General features: G+C 43.1%; 1 protein-coding gene across 1 annotated transcript in view; it reads right to left on the reverse strand.

The window, feature by feature from the left end:
* CD226 (CD226 molecule) overlaps positions 1-16586 on the reverse strand; it is a 61262-nt gene that overhangs the window by 6346 nt on the left and 38330 nt on the right. Inside the window, exons 4-5 of the mRNA XM_006913733.1 lie at positions 14084-14431; positions 386-485 (exon numbers count right to left, since the gene is read on the reverse strand). Of these exons, the coding sequence (XP_006913795.1) occupies positions 386-485; positions 14084-14431 (448 nt within the window). The remainder of the gene's footprint in view (positions 1-385; positions 486-14083; positions 14432-16586) is intronic.

The raw sequence follows: 16586 nt of genomic DNA on the forward strand, positions 1-16586 counted from the left end.
TCACACACACACACACACACACACACACACACACACCACATAAACACACACCCCGCCCTCTCACCCGACAGCCTTTTTCCTAAAGGAAAAGGAAGCTAGATAGGGTAGGAGAGACAGCAGAGGCATCGGGCACTTGATGCCTGAAGTATAAAAACTTTGTTAACATGGCTGCAGCCGGCCAGCTCCCACTAATTCTTACACGAACTCCCCTAGCTTTCGCCTCCAATATTACTGGACTACCTCTCCTTTGTGTAAGAACAGCACTCAAAAAATGTATGTGAGTGCCAAGACAGCTTGACCAACGACTGCGTTATTAATAACAGAGAACCTCTTATATCAGAATTACTCAGGGTAAACAAGATTCGGAAGGAGATGCAGTGCTCACCTGTTATAAAGAACAATGATGGTGGCAATTATGATAACAAACAGCAACAATAATACCGTCCCTCCGGCCATGAAGTGGATGTATTGGTTATCAGTCTTACCTAGGAGAAAAAAGAAATTACAGCAAGAATTAGGAATTCAGCTAAAGCCAGGAAAAAAAAAAAAAAAAAAGAAGGCAGAGGATGAGAACAGTGTACATCAATCATCACAGAGGAAACGCTTTCAAACAAACAATGAATCCAGTAAAAAATGGGATGAGGCAAAGGAAAAAGGTATTTTTTCTTTCTGCATCTCCTAAGTGTTTCTGACTCCTCACAGATTTGTGTTAGGTCCTTGATTCTTGTGATTGGGTTCGACACCTTAAGAAGGGCAGAAAGAACGTGTCTTCGAGACAGATGTCACTTCATTCTAACGAGCTCCCGATCACATACATAAAACCTTTCATAGAAAAAAAAAAACTACCAAAACAGTATATAAATAAATTTGGATATAGTGAGTACATTCAACACACGACAGCGTGTAACTGGTGTTTAAGAAATAGTTCCCACTCGAATGGGGTAAATAATAAAAATTAATCAGGGAAAACATGTTCCTCCAACTCGGTGCTTGCTTGGAAAGAATTTTAGTCCAGGAACCTGAAGTTCTCATGGCGGGTCTTTCGTTATCTAGGTGTCTGACCTCCGGCAAATTCCTTGACCTGCTCTGCATGCCGACCTTCACTGTCACCTGTCAACTGGTGACAATGACACCAGTTCCAATTACGTCACGGGATTGTGGTAAGGATCTAACGAGGCAACATTCAAAAGAGCAATGAACTGCTAGGGCGGCGTCGCCCCTGACGCGGGACCCCAAGGAAGTCAGAGGCCGTTTCATCTTTAAGGTGCCCTCCTGCGCCTGGCACGCCTCACCCACCGCCACCCACAGAGCTGCCCCTTTCCGGAAGAGACTCCGTCGATACGTGCTGTCGACGGGAATGGGATTGAACTTGAAACCCAGGAGCTGTCTTTCCTGCCGTCTGTCTTCGGGACAGAAAACATGCCAGCCTTCCCTCAAGGGAACAGGCCATGGCAGAGACCAGCACGACCTCCCTCCCTCGTGAGACGGAAGTGCCACCTTGTACCACGATTCCCGGGCAACCTGGAGATCACACTTGTCACTGGATTGTTATCGATCTTACAGATTATGTCATCCTTCCTGATTCACTACTTAGCTGCGATTTTTTTTTACGATAAGAGCTCGAAGGCAACCTCCACTCATTCTTCCGTAAGCATGACTGCAAAGAGAAACTAAGCCAAATAACAAACGTTTTTTAAACATGTTCGACCTATAAGGCGAATAAAAGTAGAAAAATGTATCAGTGCTTTAAAGACTTTGTACACAGAACCTAAGAAGGGCTTTTGTCAAATAAGACAGGAAGAGGGAAAGTGAAATTTATTCAGAACCAAAATATATGGAATCGCCGTGACCAAAGGAACAACGAACTGTCTCTCCATCAAATGAGAGATTAACTTTTTAAAGTCCTTGGCACCTTATAAAATATAAATAAACGAAAAACTTGAAATTATTTTTGCATTATAACACAGGACGGAAAAGGACCGTATTTGCTATATCGAAATAATTTGAATATAGTAGATGCTAAGGTTAAATCAAACAGGCAATCGTAATGAGAAAATAAACATGATGATAAAAAACGCATTGAGAGTATTCTGAGAAAACTCTAAGTACTTTTTTAAATGCTATTTAGATCTTTATTTCAGTAAAAATAAAATCTGAGTGGACTAGAAATCTAAATTTTTTTCCTGTAAACATTAGAAAAAATATAAATAAATATTATTTAATCTCTGGAATGAGAAACGACTTCCAATTTATAAAAATAAATAAATACACAAGATTGACCAGGTCCAAATGAAAAATAACTGTGGGCTAAATTATTAGAAATGACACACAGAGATGAACAAAAAGTTGGTCAGTAGCTTTAACATACCCTTGCTATTAAAAAGAAGCTACGGGGACAATAAGAGAGATTCAAACAACTTATTAACAAAAAGCACTTAAAGAACAAGTTTAAATATAAGAAAGACTGGTGAGAGAGATGATCTCGAGCTTTATTTGGGGAGAAAAAACTGCTACAATCTGCAAAGGAGAAAGAAATCATCTGCGTGTCATACTCTTTCGCTAGGTGTTTACACATGTGATTAATTACTTTATTCTAAAGAAATACTCAGAAATGAATAACATTTATAACAGCAAAAAAAGAAAACCCTTATTTCCCAATAGTAGACTAACTAGTAGGACGCAGCAGCTGGGGCTATCAAACTGAATTTGCACCAGAATCACCTGGGGGTCTGTCGAAGCACAGGTTACTGAGCCCACCCTCAGAATTTCTCATCCGGTGGGCCCCAGAATTTGCAGCTCTCGTGTGATGCATATAATGGTGGTCCGGGGTCCACTCTTTGAAAATCACTGCGCTAGACAACAGAATTCTGTGTCTAAACAATTCCAACGAAATGAAAAGCTGCTGGCTGTAGATCTGAAGTTAAGTAAAATTTCAAAACCAGAATTCACGATCGCACACGCTATAATATCTCACTCAAGGACAGAACTTACAGCGGGGCAAGCCTGCGAGGCGACATGCCAGAATTATAAAGCGATGATCTTGAGGGAGTAGAATTAAAAGCAACTGTTTCTTTAGGCTTTTTGGTATTTTCCAATCTGTCTAAATGATGTATTGCTTTTATTAAAAATAAAAAGAAAAAAATGCTTTAAACAGGGTAATCTGCCAGATTTTAGTGGTTATTTTTAAAGTGCAGGGTGTAGAGAGCTACTCTGTGGACGTATACACAGAACCCTTACGATGACATTCTTTATTAAGTTCTCAATTACGTGAGTTGAGAAGTAGAAACCACTGAGCAGTAGGAGCATTCATTTCACACTGCTCAACTATAAATCCGAATTTCCAGTGCATTCTTCGATGTGAAATATGGCACCTCTTTCAAACCTCTTCTAGTAACGTTGGACCTGCTGAAGTCAGTCTGTTTCTCCATGCATCTTTTAACGCACAGTTTTTCAAGGCATACTGTAGACCTGGCATTACAGAGGAAGTGGTGAGTGAAAACGAACTCAGCACCTAAAGTGAAAACCCCAACTACAGGAAAACTGTTTCTCCCCTCAGCACTCTGCTGACCCTAACTTTCCCCAACTGGGCCCAGGCGCCCCGGGTGAAAGGCTGGGTCCCACGACACTACCCCCCGTCCCCACCCGATACAGACTCCAGTCACAAGTCCAGGGCTCCCCTGCTTCTGACCAACCTGATATAAATCGGAGGTCCCCACGACCCCAGCCTCAGGTTCGATAATGGGCTGTACCAGCTCACAGAATTCGGGGAACTGTGCTATGACTGGTTTATTACAAAAGTTCAGCTCAGGAATAGCCAAATGGAAGAGACGCAGAAGGCAAGTTAGTGTGAGTGTGTGAGTGCATGAGTGTGTGTGTGAGTGTATGAGAGTGTGTGTGTGTGAGTGTGCGAGTGTGTGTCTGTGAGTGTGTGAGTGGGGGGCGGGACATGGAGCTTCCACGCCCTCTGTGGGTGTGCCACCCTCCCAACACCTGCTGTGGTCACCAGCCGGGCAGTTCTCTGAGCCCCATCATTTAGGGGTTTTGTGGGGGTTCCATTACATGGGCACAATTGGTTATGTCATTTGTTGTTGGCGATTAGTTTAATCCCAGGCTCCTGTCCCTTCCCCCTACAAGTCAGGGGATGGGGTTGAAAGTTCCAAACCCTTAACCACTTAGTACTTTCCTCTGGCAACCAGCCGCCATCCTGAGGCTCTCTGCCACTAGTCACCTCATTAACATACGGAAAGACACCGGACTCTGGAGTAGCTTGAAGGGTCTTAGAAGCCTGTGTGTCAGGAACTAGGGACTAAGACCATATATATACAGCAAAAGTCGCTCCTAGTGTCCCATCCCTCAAGAAATGACAAGGGTGTAGAAGCCCCATGACAGGAAGCCGGGGGCTGAGACCAAACAGATATTTCCTCATTATGTAACGATACCTGATTTAAGGAGCTCACATTGTTTTGAAAGTTCCTGGGTGCTTTAACCCACACCTGGAACAAAGCATTTTCCATAAGAAATAAGGGTAAACGCATTGGTGTCAGGTTGAGCGTCAACCGCACGCCAGAGACAGTACAACCTAGAACATTGGGCAGCCAGACCATCTCCGGCCAGCTCTGCGTTAACGTGAACCAGCAGTGCTTACACGACTCGTTGGGCGCTGGATGGCCCAACAGGAGAAAGGAAGAGCAGATGGGGACGGATGCTCTAGGGGATTAAGCGATCGTCATAACATTCACTTTTTCCTATGTTCTGCTGATAGATCTTAGGGTGCATGATGTAGGCCCTCAAGCCCCTCTCTTAAAGGAAGAATTATTGTCTATTCTCAGCAGCCACTTTTTTGCTGATTTTTTTTTTCACTCCGAGCCCAACACTGTGTTGATTCATAGGAGGACAAACGTGTCTTGAACCATAAAGCCATTATTTTCCCCCCACATCAAAGAAGATAAATACATTAAAACTATTTGTCAGTGAGATATATAAATGAATAACCTACTCCAGGATTGCAACCCTCCAGTGACAAGTATTTATGGCTGAGTTATAAACCCTTAGAAACACTGCCAGGTCCTTCTGTCAGAGCCAGCTGGGCAAAAGCAGGCATTAGTGTCTATTGCTTATCCATTATTAGAGTTTGGGGTGGGGTTGCGGAGTGAAGACACGGTGGGGTTGAGTTAGTGAGTGCTGTCACTCAGAACCTATATATCTGGACTAAAAAATACACGAGGTTAAACTCCCAGAGCCAGCCCTCTAGCCAGCTCTGGATAGGTCATGGCAGATATCGGCCGAAGTCATTCTTACTTTTTCGCCTCATTAAAAAGAGAAGCAGGAACGTTAGATTTCATCCTATGTGTACACAGAATATACACAGTGTCTGATCTCCCACAGGGTAGAGACGTGTGAGCTGACAGGCCCGGCATTGTCGGGTAGATTTCAACTTTCGACTTACTATACCACGCAGACGTCCACCCTTCATTCCACATTAGACATTGATTTACCGGGGGGCAAAAGAAACAGATTGAAGAGAGAGTTCTTAGGGCCTGGTTCTGTCTTCTAATTCCTCTTCCCTGGAAGATCTTAGCATAAGATACTTGTTCTCCCAGACCCTTCTTTTGTGGCATCTGCAAAATGGCGATAAAATCAACCCCGAGAGTGTCTATGGGCCTTCGGTAAAACATACAGCGGTGCTTTGTGTGTTTAAGCACCATGTAATCTATAAATTATAACAATCTATTTATATTCTGTATACATACGTTCAAACTTAGGGTCAAATGAATAACTCATTTCCGTTCTTCTCATGTTGAAATTTCACGTTGAACCAGTCACACCCAACAGAGGGTGCTTGTCCTGCTCACCTTCAGGAGGAAGACAGAGGTAGTGTTGAGAAACACGTATAAAATAAGTGTAGCTTTGGAGGACCGCCGGGGGTAATGACAGCCTGAAGCTGATTGACTTTTCCTGTCTGCCTGAAATATGCAGCAAGTGGATATTGGTATGGTGATCGTATTCCAAAGGTCAACTTTCCTTGTGCAAATCAATTTTCTACCCTTTGTATTTCAGAAACCTTTCCCTGTTTTATAGCAAGAAGGTCCTGGGGAATAAATTATTTTCAGAGAATTAAAGGACCATGACACCAACCTCTAATATTTCTTCTGAGTGAATAGCTAATAACTAACCGTCCTCAAAAGGAAAGTATTATCAGATTTAACAGAAAAACATAAGGCACGGAGAATCTAAAAAATGTTCCCGGAGCCAGCCAATGAGGGAAGCGAGCTTCCAACCCAATGTACAAATTTTGCCGCCGTGGGTTTGCCTCTCTTGATAGGGAATAGTTGCCTCAAATAACTTAAGCACTTAAAATCCTATATCAGTTGGGAAACGTAGCCTAAGACGGCCTGCACAGTTTTCCTACGCAATGTAGAGTGACCGCGCTAGCCACATTTTCTGGCGGCGGCGTGAGCCTGATGCCCTACTGTGGGCTGTCGTGCTCTACAGCAGTGGGCGGGTGGCAGTATGAGGCATGGGAATGGCTGACTCCGCTATATTAGATGTCTCACTTTTTACCCAAGTATTTCTTAGTCTTATGTTATATTTCTTGGGCACATATTCAATTTTCATAAACACGTATTATTTAAAGGAGACTGTATTTACGCATCCTAAGCCAGGAAGTCGAGACCACACATATCTTGCTCACCTCCTTGGTGAATCGGCGTGCAGAAGGGTGAACATGGCGAGCCGGACACTGCTGTCCTTAGAAAGGCCTGCAAGGTTGCCTTTTCGCTCGTGTGTGGGAACCTGGATTTTGGGTGAATAGCTAATAGAACATTCAGCACCACGCCCTAACTGCTAGGGTGGTTTACTGTGTCTCAACTGTTTGCACAAACAGTTCCCACCACGCCCTAACTGCTAGGGTGGTTTACTGTGTCTCAACTGTTTGCACAAACAATGCGGTTTATGCCCAAAGTGTTTTCCTCCTGGGACTTTGTCGATCTTTCTGACTTTGCCCCACACGCTCCTTTTCTGTTTCCTGATTTTGCTCTGTATCCTTTTTGCCCTAATAAGTGAAAGCCATCCCTTTGAGAGATCGTCAAGGAAGAAAGCACCTCATCTCCCAGTTCCATGGGAGGGGAGGAGCCTAACTTCGACAGGCGCAAAACTACCTCCGAGCTACCAAACTATCTCCTGGAGTAAAGACGTAAGAAGTTCTTTCTGTTTGTTTGTTTGTTTGTTTGTTTGTTTATACCAAACTACCTCCTGGAGTAAAGACGTAAGCAGTTCTTTCTGTTTGTTTGTTTGTTTGTTTGTTTGGATAAAGCCACTTAACTAACAGTGACGGTTGCCCCAATTGCCAGGTGAATTTAGGATGAATTGTGTATGACCACTGGTGCTGTCATGTCCTCTCCTTGAGGACGAGCTATTGTTTACCTGAGAACATGCATGTAGGGGGTTACATCTGCTGGGCTCTTCAAAAGGTGAGCTTCTTTCTGCCCTCACAGTCTCTTAGATCGCCTGCGACCCGTGTCACCATCTTGGTTTAATGTGTATGCGATAATAAAATCGTTTTCTTTCTTTTCTACCTTTGTGGAGCGGTTTTCTGGGTAGGGAGGAGATTCCGTTTCTAATTATAATTCCCCAACACATTGTGCTCATCACCGTCACTTAACCAGGGGCAACTCTCTGTTTCAGTGTTTATCCACGAGGAGATAACAGGACGCTTTTCAGGTGCTTGGCTGAAATCAAGAGAAACGTTTTCCACGTGAACTAAAACACAGGGAGGCCTAACACATCATTACATATTTTACGTATTTAGTTGTTCACTATAAAGGTCCATAAACATGAGAGACTCTAACTACTCTGAAATTTTTAATATAGAAAATAAACTTTTGTTTTCTCTTAGGGGATTTTGGAGGTTAAGCCCTCGCAGTCCCCGAGGGAGGAGAAACTAGACTCCTGATGGCTGATCACTGCAGCTCTGGGGTCAGTGGTGTTCGGTCACCAAGGGGGTGAGCAGGACCTGAGAGGGAGGAGGAGGCAGGAGGGCTGAAGACGGAGGGAAAGTTTGCCCGGGAACTCCGGGCTGACCCCCAGGAAGTGGCTAGGGGGAGCGGGCTTTCCCACGAGGGGAAAGTCTTGTGAGCAGATCTGGCAAAGACCTTGGGGACAAGTGCTTCACGGAGCCAAGAGGACATGTGAGAGTTGAGCCAGGACCAGTTCTCGCCAGCAGGAACCTTGATTCTCCTTTGTCCAGAGGCTACTTACTCCTAAGGACCCGCCCCCCGTGGGTCCTGGTGTGGGCCTGACCTCATCAGCCACCAGCGGTCCCCTCCAGACCCTGACGCGTGCTGCCTGACTTTTCCCAAAAGACTGTGTGGGAACCCTCCCTCACGTGGCTCCACAAACCCAAGAAGAGGGGACAAGTCCGTGGAGAACCCCCAGACAGCACCTGTGACGACCTGAATAAGCTTAAGCACGCTGAGTTGAAAGAAAAGACTGGGATCCCAAACTCCACTCCTTTGTCTACACTTGCTCTATGTGTCGGTTCAGTTTGAAACCCGTTATACTTCCTAAAAACATCCTAAAAAGAAGGACACAGGCATCGGACCTCTGCAGCAGCCAGCTCCTCCTGTGACTCACCTCTAGTGAGAGTAATGATTTTTTTTCTGCCACTTGGAGCAGGAATACAGCGACCAGTGAAAAGCAAGAACTCTGAAGCCAGTCCATCCTCTCCCTACAAGCTACGAAATCTTGAATAACATATTCTCTCCACGCCTTACTTTCCTCATCCATGAAATTTATATAATGATAACAGAGTTGTTGTAATGATGACATGAGTAATGGTCAGGAAGAGAAGACAGTAGTCGACGTAAAAGCAAAACAATCCGTTTCGATTCAAGCATTTAAGATCTGGCATGTGCGTGTGTGTTTCCTGTGAGTGTAAAATTGCCCACGCGGTCACATGTATTTATCGAATGTTTACCATACGGCAGATTGAATAACAAGCTCCTTGCTCCTCCCAACGAATGTTCACAGATATCTGAATTCACACATATACCCACACGCAAATTAAAAAGATTGAAGATTTTATCTCAGTGTTCTATATAAGACACACACACACACACAAAAACAAACAAAACAAAAAACAAAAAAAATAATGGAAAGCAGGTTAACATCAGAACAATAATTATACTTTGCAAGCAAGCGTTTTTCTGTATGTGTAAATAACTTTAAGATACAAATTACGGTCCAAAGCTACATCTCTACCAATGACATATCTATGTTTATTCTTCACTTCCTGTCCTTTTAAATAACAGTCTTCTGCAAACCCAGTAGGTCACCTTTGAATATTTGCCAAGATTCAGGTGAGTACATGATTGAAATACTTCAGTCGAAGTGGGAAGATGCTGACTAATTGAATTGAAATACTTAAAATTAGAATTGCTATTAAGAATGAAATGCCATTAATCTCCTATATGAAGAACTAATTTTTTTAAATTGGGAGTTATTTTCTACTTGGCTTTAGGGAAAATGTCACACGATCATCTACGTTCGGTTCCTAATAAGGCTCTGGCGGTTCACTGCTCCCAGATGCTTTAAAGTGCAAACCCCACGCATTCAAAAGAGAATAAACTGGGCTGCTCTCTCGAATGCACGTGCGTGGCCATGGGTTCTCAGTGGGAAGAAAATCAGTCCATTTGTCTGAATTTGAACCCCTACCTGTGCTCCAAGCTCTTAAGGGAGGAAAACTTCATGAAGATGGTTTGAAACTCAGACCGACGCCAAAGATTTGGTTAATGAAAAGCGCTAACTAAGATTAACGGCTTTCTACCACCACGAACCTCCACCGTCGCAATGTGCGTAAGACCGTCATCCGACCGATTTACCGCCACCTCTTTCCTTCTTTCTGATATTAACTTCTCATCACTCAATTCAATACCTCGTATATCTATACAAGTATGGTATGCGTGCAAGAAACTGCAGCCAGTTTGGTCGCTGTCAGACACTCCGGGATTTTGTGCATTAGGAAAAGATGAATAAATCGATATCTGGGGTTTACAAAACAAACTGGCTGCTCACATTTTTTTTTTTTAATGCCGTGTCTCCTAAAAGAACGTATTTGGGCAGAGGGGACTGTAAAGATACAGTGACATAACAGGCCATGATTGAAGAATCAACTCAATCTGATGTTGGAAACACTGTGTTTCATCTGGATACTTGGTTGTCATCCAGAATTTTAAAAACATAACTAACCTGGGCTGAAAATTGTAGTTGATCCGTTACATTAGAGGCAATTGGACTTGCAAGCAGTGACACCTGGGATTCTGGCCCTGTGGTTCTATCGGATAAATGAAATGTCATGGACATTATTTTCTCTGTAGGTGGAGATAATGGAAGCTGAGGTTCATCATATGTGGCAGCCCCGTGCATATCAGCTCAGACACCCCCGCGCCTACAATATTCACACGTCTTAGAAATTCCTGGAAAGGTTCTGATTAATGAACCCTGTGCCTCACGGAAAAAATATATAAGGCTATTCTCTCAGCTCTGGCCCCGAGGATTCCTAGTAAATCCTTCCGTAACCTTCATTTACAAACCCCACCCTCCTGGTCTGACAACTAGCAACGAGGCACCGTTTACGTAAATTATGCCAAATAAGAAAAATAAAGTTAAAAAGGGAATAGACTTTTTTTTTGAAAGATATAAATGTAAGCCAAGAGCATGAAAATTTTCTCCCCAAACATTGCAGTTAACCTTCTGAGAGCCCAGGTTTCTTTGATTAGCGCTCACTAAGCTTCAAATGCTAAGTGCTGGTGAAGAAAATCTAGACGTGACGTAGCTAGAAAACAGAAAACCAATGGGCGCAGTCCCTGTGGGAATACACTGAAAAGGCAACGTGCAGAGAATCAGTCAGGAATATTTCTGAGCATATTCTGGAAAGACACTTTGACGGCTCTGAGCAGAGATGCCATAATCCCTAATCTCAAATAATTTCTGATAGAGGTGTCCGGAGAACTGCAGACAGATGCACTTATTTAATGACTCGGGGGTATAGATTGCCAACTTTTAAACGTCTGAGAAATTCAAGATGCTTCACGATTTAATGGCAGGGACACGGTGTGGGCTCAGGTAGACAAGTCTTGAAAATGGTGAGGGATTACAGTAGATGTGGTGAAAATTAGCAGGCTGGTGAAGAAAAAGAAAAAACAGGAATGTGTGAGTGACTGCCAAAGTGTGGCAAGCACTAACACCGACTCCCTCCCCTCGTCCTGCTTTATGCCCCGGAGGTGGGTGGGGGCCTCGCCCATCAGCAGGCCTGTGCGCCAGCGTGGGTCTGCAGCGGCCCAGAGCAAAGAGCACCTTTCTCTGATTTGTCTGCCCAGAGGGGCCACCGTTTGAAAATTGTCCGTCTGGAGTGGGCTCTTTTTAATCATCAATAAATGAAGTAGTTTGAAACGAGAGTAGCTTGAACATCCTTTTGTTAATGTTAAAAGACTTCACAGATTCTTTGGAGGAAGCTAAAATACCTTTCTCGTGATTAATGACATTAAAGGCCAAGAATAATTTTGGTCGCTGTCAGCACGCACACGTTTTTCCCCTGTGCCTTGCCCCAGTAGCCGAGACGAGTTTCAAATTCAGAAAAGTCAGCCTGGAACTACTTCGTCCTGTCCCATCCCTGAGTGCAAAGGACGGGAGACGAGCATTTCTTTCCATTGAGCAAAGAAAGTCAATAGTAAATGTGGGTCCACCTCATGCTTCTGCCACTTTCTCTCTCTGTTCAAAATACATCAAGGCCTGTCTATGACATATTAGCTGACATCGTGTCATCTTTTGGGTGACCTCTGAGTCCCCGGGACTTGTCTGAAGATGAACGCAGGCAGACACATGTCAGGGCAAGGGCCCCTGTGTGTGTGTGTGTGTGTGTGTGTCTGTAGAATAGGAGAATACTGAAAATCTCTCTTTTGGGTACCACGAAAGAAGTTGATGGAGCTCACAAAAGGATGCGTGGCAGTTTATAAAAGTTGTGTCATAAGCACCTTTCCCTTGACAGCTGAAATAAATTAAATCCGCTCCACATCTTATAGCTGTGTCTCTCGGCTTTAATCTCTACATCGATTTTTGACCAAACAGCCTTAAGACCTGAAATAATCAAACAGAACCAGAGAAAATGCAACTGATCTATTTTTGCTTTCCATCTGATTTTTTTAAATATTCAGTCTTTACTTATAGTTTTTTAAAAAGAGAATTAAACCTAACCATACAGCGAACAGCTGTCATCTGTCAGTTATAATGCATTCCTAACAGGCTCAGATGATGTTCTTTCAACCTGTGAATTTGAATGTCAAAAAGACATTTAGTGTGTGTTCAAAACACGTGGACACTAATAATACTGACCATTACATTTAGTCACTTTCCTTTTCAACATTGTTTGTGCCCTCTGTACAAAGAAAATAAATAGTTTTGTGTAGGAAACTCAGTCATGTTTGGACAAGAAAAAGACATTTTTATTAGTAAGAACTAAACATCTATACCTCCTAAAAATCCATCATCTCCCTTTCTCTATGATTTAAGAGGTTTATAATCACTTCTTCAACATTTAATGAACAAGATCTTATTTCATATATGTTTGAAAATGGTTCTTTATGACATTTTTCTGAATAGAACTTTTTCTTGCCTCGGTTTCTCAGAGAAGACTGGTGACTGTTTTTATTCTTTCTATCTCCTGGCCAGCTTTGAAAACTTCGGTAACGTAAGGTTATTTTTAGGTAAGAAATAGAGTCTATATATGTCTGAAGGAATGGAGTCAACATTTAAAATAAAGAATCTCTGTTTGTTTTTCTCCCCTAAAGAGTCCATTGACACTTTTTTTTTAAATCGAGTTCTAATGTATGTCTCACCCATAGCTCCACTGTCATTCAGAGAAACAAAAGGCTCAGTGTGGTCCAAGGTGACGGCATGAGAAACAAATATGCTCCAGCAAACAGTCTCCTTAGCGCACAGCTACGGTTACAGCAGCCGCGGCGGTGGAGGCCATTGCGTAGAACATTGCGTAGAACACAAAAGCTTTAAGACTTAAAGTTCACATACAGGAAGAAACACCAGTCTGCAGCCTACGCGGTCCATGAAGGGACAGACGAATCTGAGGAAGGCTTGGTTCTAAAATCCACACAAGCCAAGGCACACGAGCCGGCTGGAAGCGTGTGAAAGGCAGGGGGAACGGAAGATGGGAGGGAGGGAGGGAGGGAGAATCAAGTGAAATTTCTGTCACCAGCAAGAATAACTGTTTCCTCCGGCATGGCCTTGTGCAGTGAGAGAAGAGCCAGAGGCCGATTCAGGAGGGCCTTTCTCCCTCCCACTCACCGTACCGCGGGCCTCCGTACCCACTCCCGCAAGGCCTCTCTGCATTTGCACTTCGTAAGCGAAAAATCACTTTTTCTTACGCTCACACAGGTTTTGCGGGGCCAGCGTCTCAAGCAGTCTAGGGCTTCATCGTGACACAGGAGACGAACCACTAATACAGAATTAGGACGGGCCTGGGGAGGAGCCTGCTGAGCTGAGAAGCCCCAAAGAGCAGCTTCGAGAGCTTCAAGGCCAGCGTGCTTCTGCTCCCAACTCTGAAAACAGCTGAGGGACTCAAAGCTCTGACCTGGCAAAGGAGCGGCCACATCGTCAAGCGTCTATGGAATTCCACTCCACTCAACAGTCATTCAGCAAATAGTGCCATCCTGTTATTGCCGAGGACCCGTGAAGATGCTAAAACCTAGTCACCACCATCGAAAGTTCTAATGTAATTGAAAAATAAGAGTTACACAGATGAAACGGATCGGCTGTTGATGGCATGTCTTTTTCAGACTCGCTGAATTTTTTAAGAAAATGTGGCAGATCGTGAAAGTGGGAAAGATCTATTATTTTTAAGTCCGTGATCAATGGATGAACAAGATAAACAAATACTAAATACTCACACTCGATAACTGAATCTAAGCATTAAAAATATTTTTGAACCACAGAATCATGAAAAAGACAAAAGGAACCAACCCACAGCGGCTGGCTTCTTCCGTTTTTGACGCTTGGACATCTGTCACCTACTCACCATCGGTCACGGCCAACCTGATCACGAAAGTCTCGTTGTCTCCTGAGCTGGCCTTGGAGGAACAGCGGTACAGTCCCGCGTCCCGGGCCGTGACGTGCGGCAGGGTGATGAAGGCCCTTGTCACCCACTGGCTGCAGTTGCTCAGGACCTGTCTTCGGTACTTCGAGGTGTGACCCCTTCCTTGGGACAAGTTGCAGCTAGTTAAGCGGTCGATCTGATGGGACTGGATCTTTTCCCAGGTCACTTGCTGCAGTGGCCGCTTCATTGGAAGCTCACATGTGAGAGTGACATTTTTTCCGGATTCTGAGACCACGTGGCTATTCGATGAGACAGCTACCTCAAAACTCTCTGAAAAGAAGACACAACGGATGATCACACTTCTGTCCTCACAGTTTTCAATGCGACGGTAGAAGCTACCCAGAAAATTCTACCAAAAGTGATTGGTGATGTTATTTAACATAGTTTTGTTTGATTGTAAATGATATCTTTATGCCATATTTTTGTAAGCAAAAGGCTTTTAAGAGAATATGTTCACACGTTTTTCTCTTAAGTTTTACTTGGTTAACCATATAACAAGAAACATCATCGCAACCCCTGGTCCTCATGCTTTTCTCGGCAGTGATCACATCAAGAGGATTTCACAAGACCTCTCTGCAGTGATGCTGGCTGATGACTCACGCATTGACTGTGCGTCAAACACCTAGACCGCCACCATACCGACTTTGATATTAATCATTTTCCTTGAATACACACATAAACTCATCTTTCAGATGTATGGGTTGGGTTGTCTTACACATAAAGTGGGGATCCATGTGTTCTACGAATGCCTGCGTGCCAAGAAAGTCCTCCAAGGTTTTCCTACCTTCCCATCACCATAGCTGGAATACCCAGCAGACAGCACTCAGAACACGATCATCAGATATCTAAATCAGCAGTTCTTATAGTGTGGGCTAAGGACCCCAGGGGACCCTCATGTCTCTCTTAGATCTGCAAGGTCAAACCAATTTTATTTATATGATTTATATTTAATTTAGATTAAGATGTAATTTACCTTTTTAACTCTTATTCTACAAGGATAGATATATTCTTAGAAATTCACTCTTATCCCATAAGAATATATAGTAGACATTTGCAGAGTCTCTGATGGCTAAGATATGTGCTTGTAAATTCTGGTCTTTTAAATTGTGCTCAATTTTAATTTCTAATATGCAAAATATTGATAGCTATAACCCACATAAACAAAAACTCTATAGGGTCCTCAGTCATTTTTAAGAGAATAAAGGGAAAGAATAATTTTAAAATTCAGTGGAACCAGAAAAGACCACAAAAAGCCAAAACGATCTTGAAAAAGAAAAACAGAGCTAGAGGCATTACTTGTCCTGATTTTACTATACTACAAAGCTACAATAATTAAAATAGTATGGTACTGAGAACAAGACAGAAATATAGACTAATGGCAGAGAATAGAAAGCTCAGAAATAAATCCGCATGTATATGGTCAACTGATCTTCGACAAGAGTACCAAGAATACACAACGAGAAAAAGACAGTCTCCTCAACAAATGTTGGAAAAACTGCAAATAGACATTGCAAAAGAATGAAACTGGACCCTTACGTTACACCATATATAAAAATCAACTCAAAATGAATGAAAGACTTAAAGGTAAGACCTGAAACTGTAAAATCTCCCGAAGAAAACATAATAGAAAGTTTCATGACATTGGCTTTGGCCACGATACTTTGGACATCACACCAAAAGCACAGGCAACAACAGACAAATGTAAACAAGTGGAATTCCATCCAACTGAAATGCCTCTGTACAGCCAAGCAAACAATCCAGCGCAAGAAGAGGCAATTTATAGAATGGTAGAAAATATTCGAACACTATCTACCTGATCATGGTTAATATCTAAAAATATATAAGGAGTTCCTATAACTCAATAAAAAAAAAAAAACACAACTAATTGCTCGGTTTAAAAAATGGGCTAAAGACTTGAATAGACATTTCTCTAAAGGCATACAAATGGCCAAGAAATATATGAGAAGTTACTCGATGTCGTTAATCATCAGGGAAATGCAAATCAAAACCACAGTGAGATGTCACCTCACACCTGTTAGGATGACTATTACTCAAAAAAAAAAAAAAAAGACAGTTGTTGGCGAGGATGTGGAGAAATCAGAGTGTAAAATGCTGCCTCTATGGCAAACGGCATGGCGGTTCCTCAGAAACCACCATCTGACCCAGTGACCTCACTTCTGGGTATTCATCCGATAGAACTGCAACCAGGGTCTCAGAGCTCTCAGCGCTCCTGTGTTCACGGCAGAACTACTCACAAGAGCCAAGACCTGGGAGCAACTTTAGTGTCCACCCGTGGGTGGACGGATAAAGAAAACACGGCATATATTACAATGGAATATTATCCAGCCTTAAAAAATAAGGAATCCTACCGTCTACGACACCATGAATGAACCTAGGGGACAATCTGCCAAGTGAAATGAGCCAG

This window comes from Pteropus alecto, unplaced genomic scaffold, assembly GCF_000325575.1.
Source record: "Pteropus alecto unplaced genomic scaffold, ASM32557v1 scaffold14, whole genome shotgun sequence".
In the NCBI taxonomy this organism is placed as follows: Eukaryota; Metazoa; Chordata; class Mammalia; order Chiroptera; family Pteropodidae; genus Pteropus; species Pteropus alecto.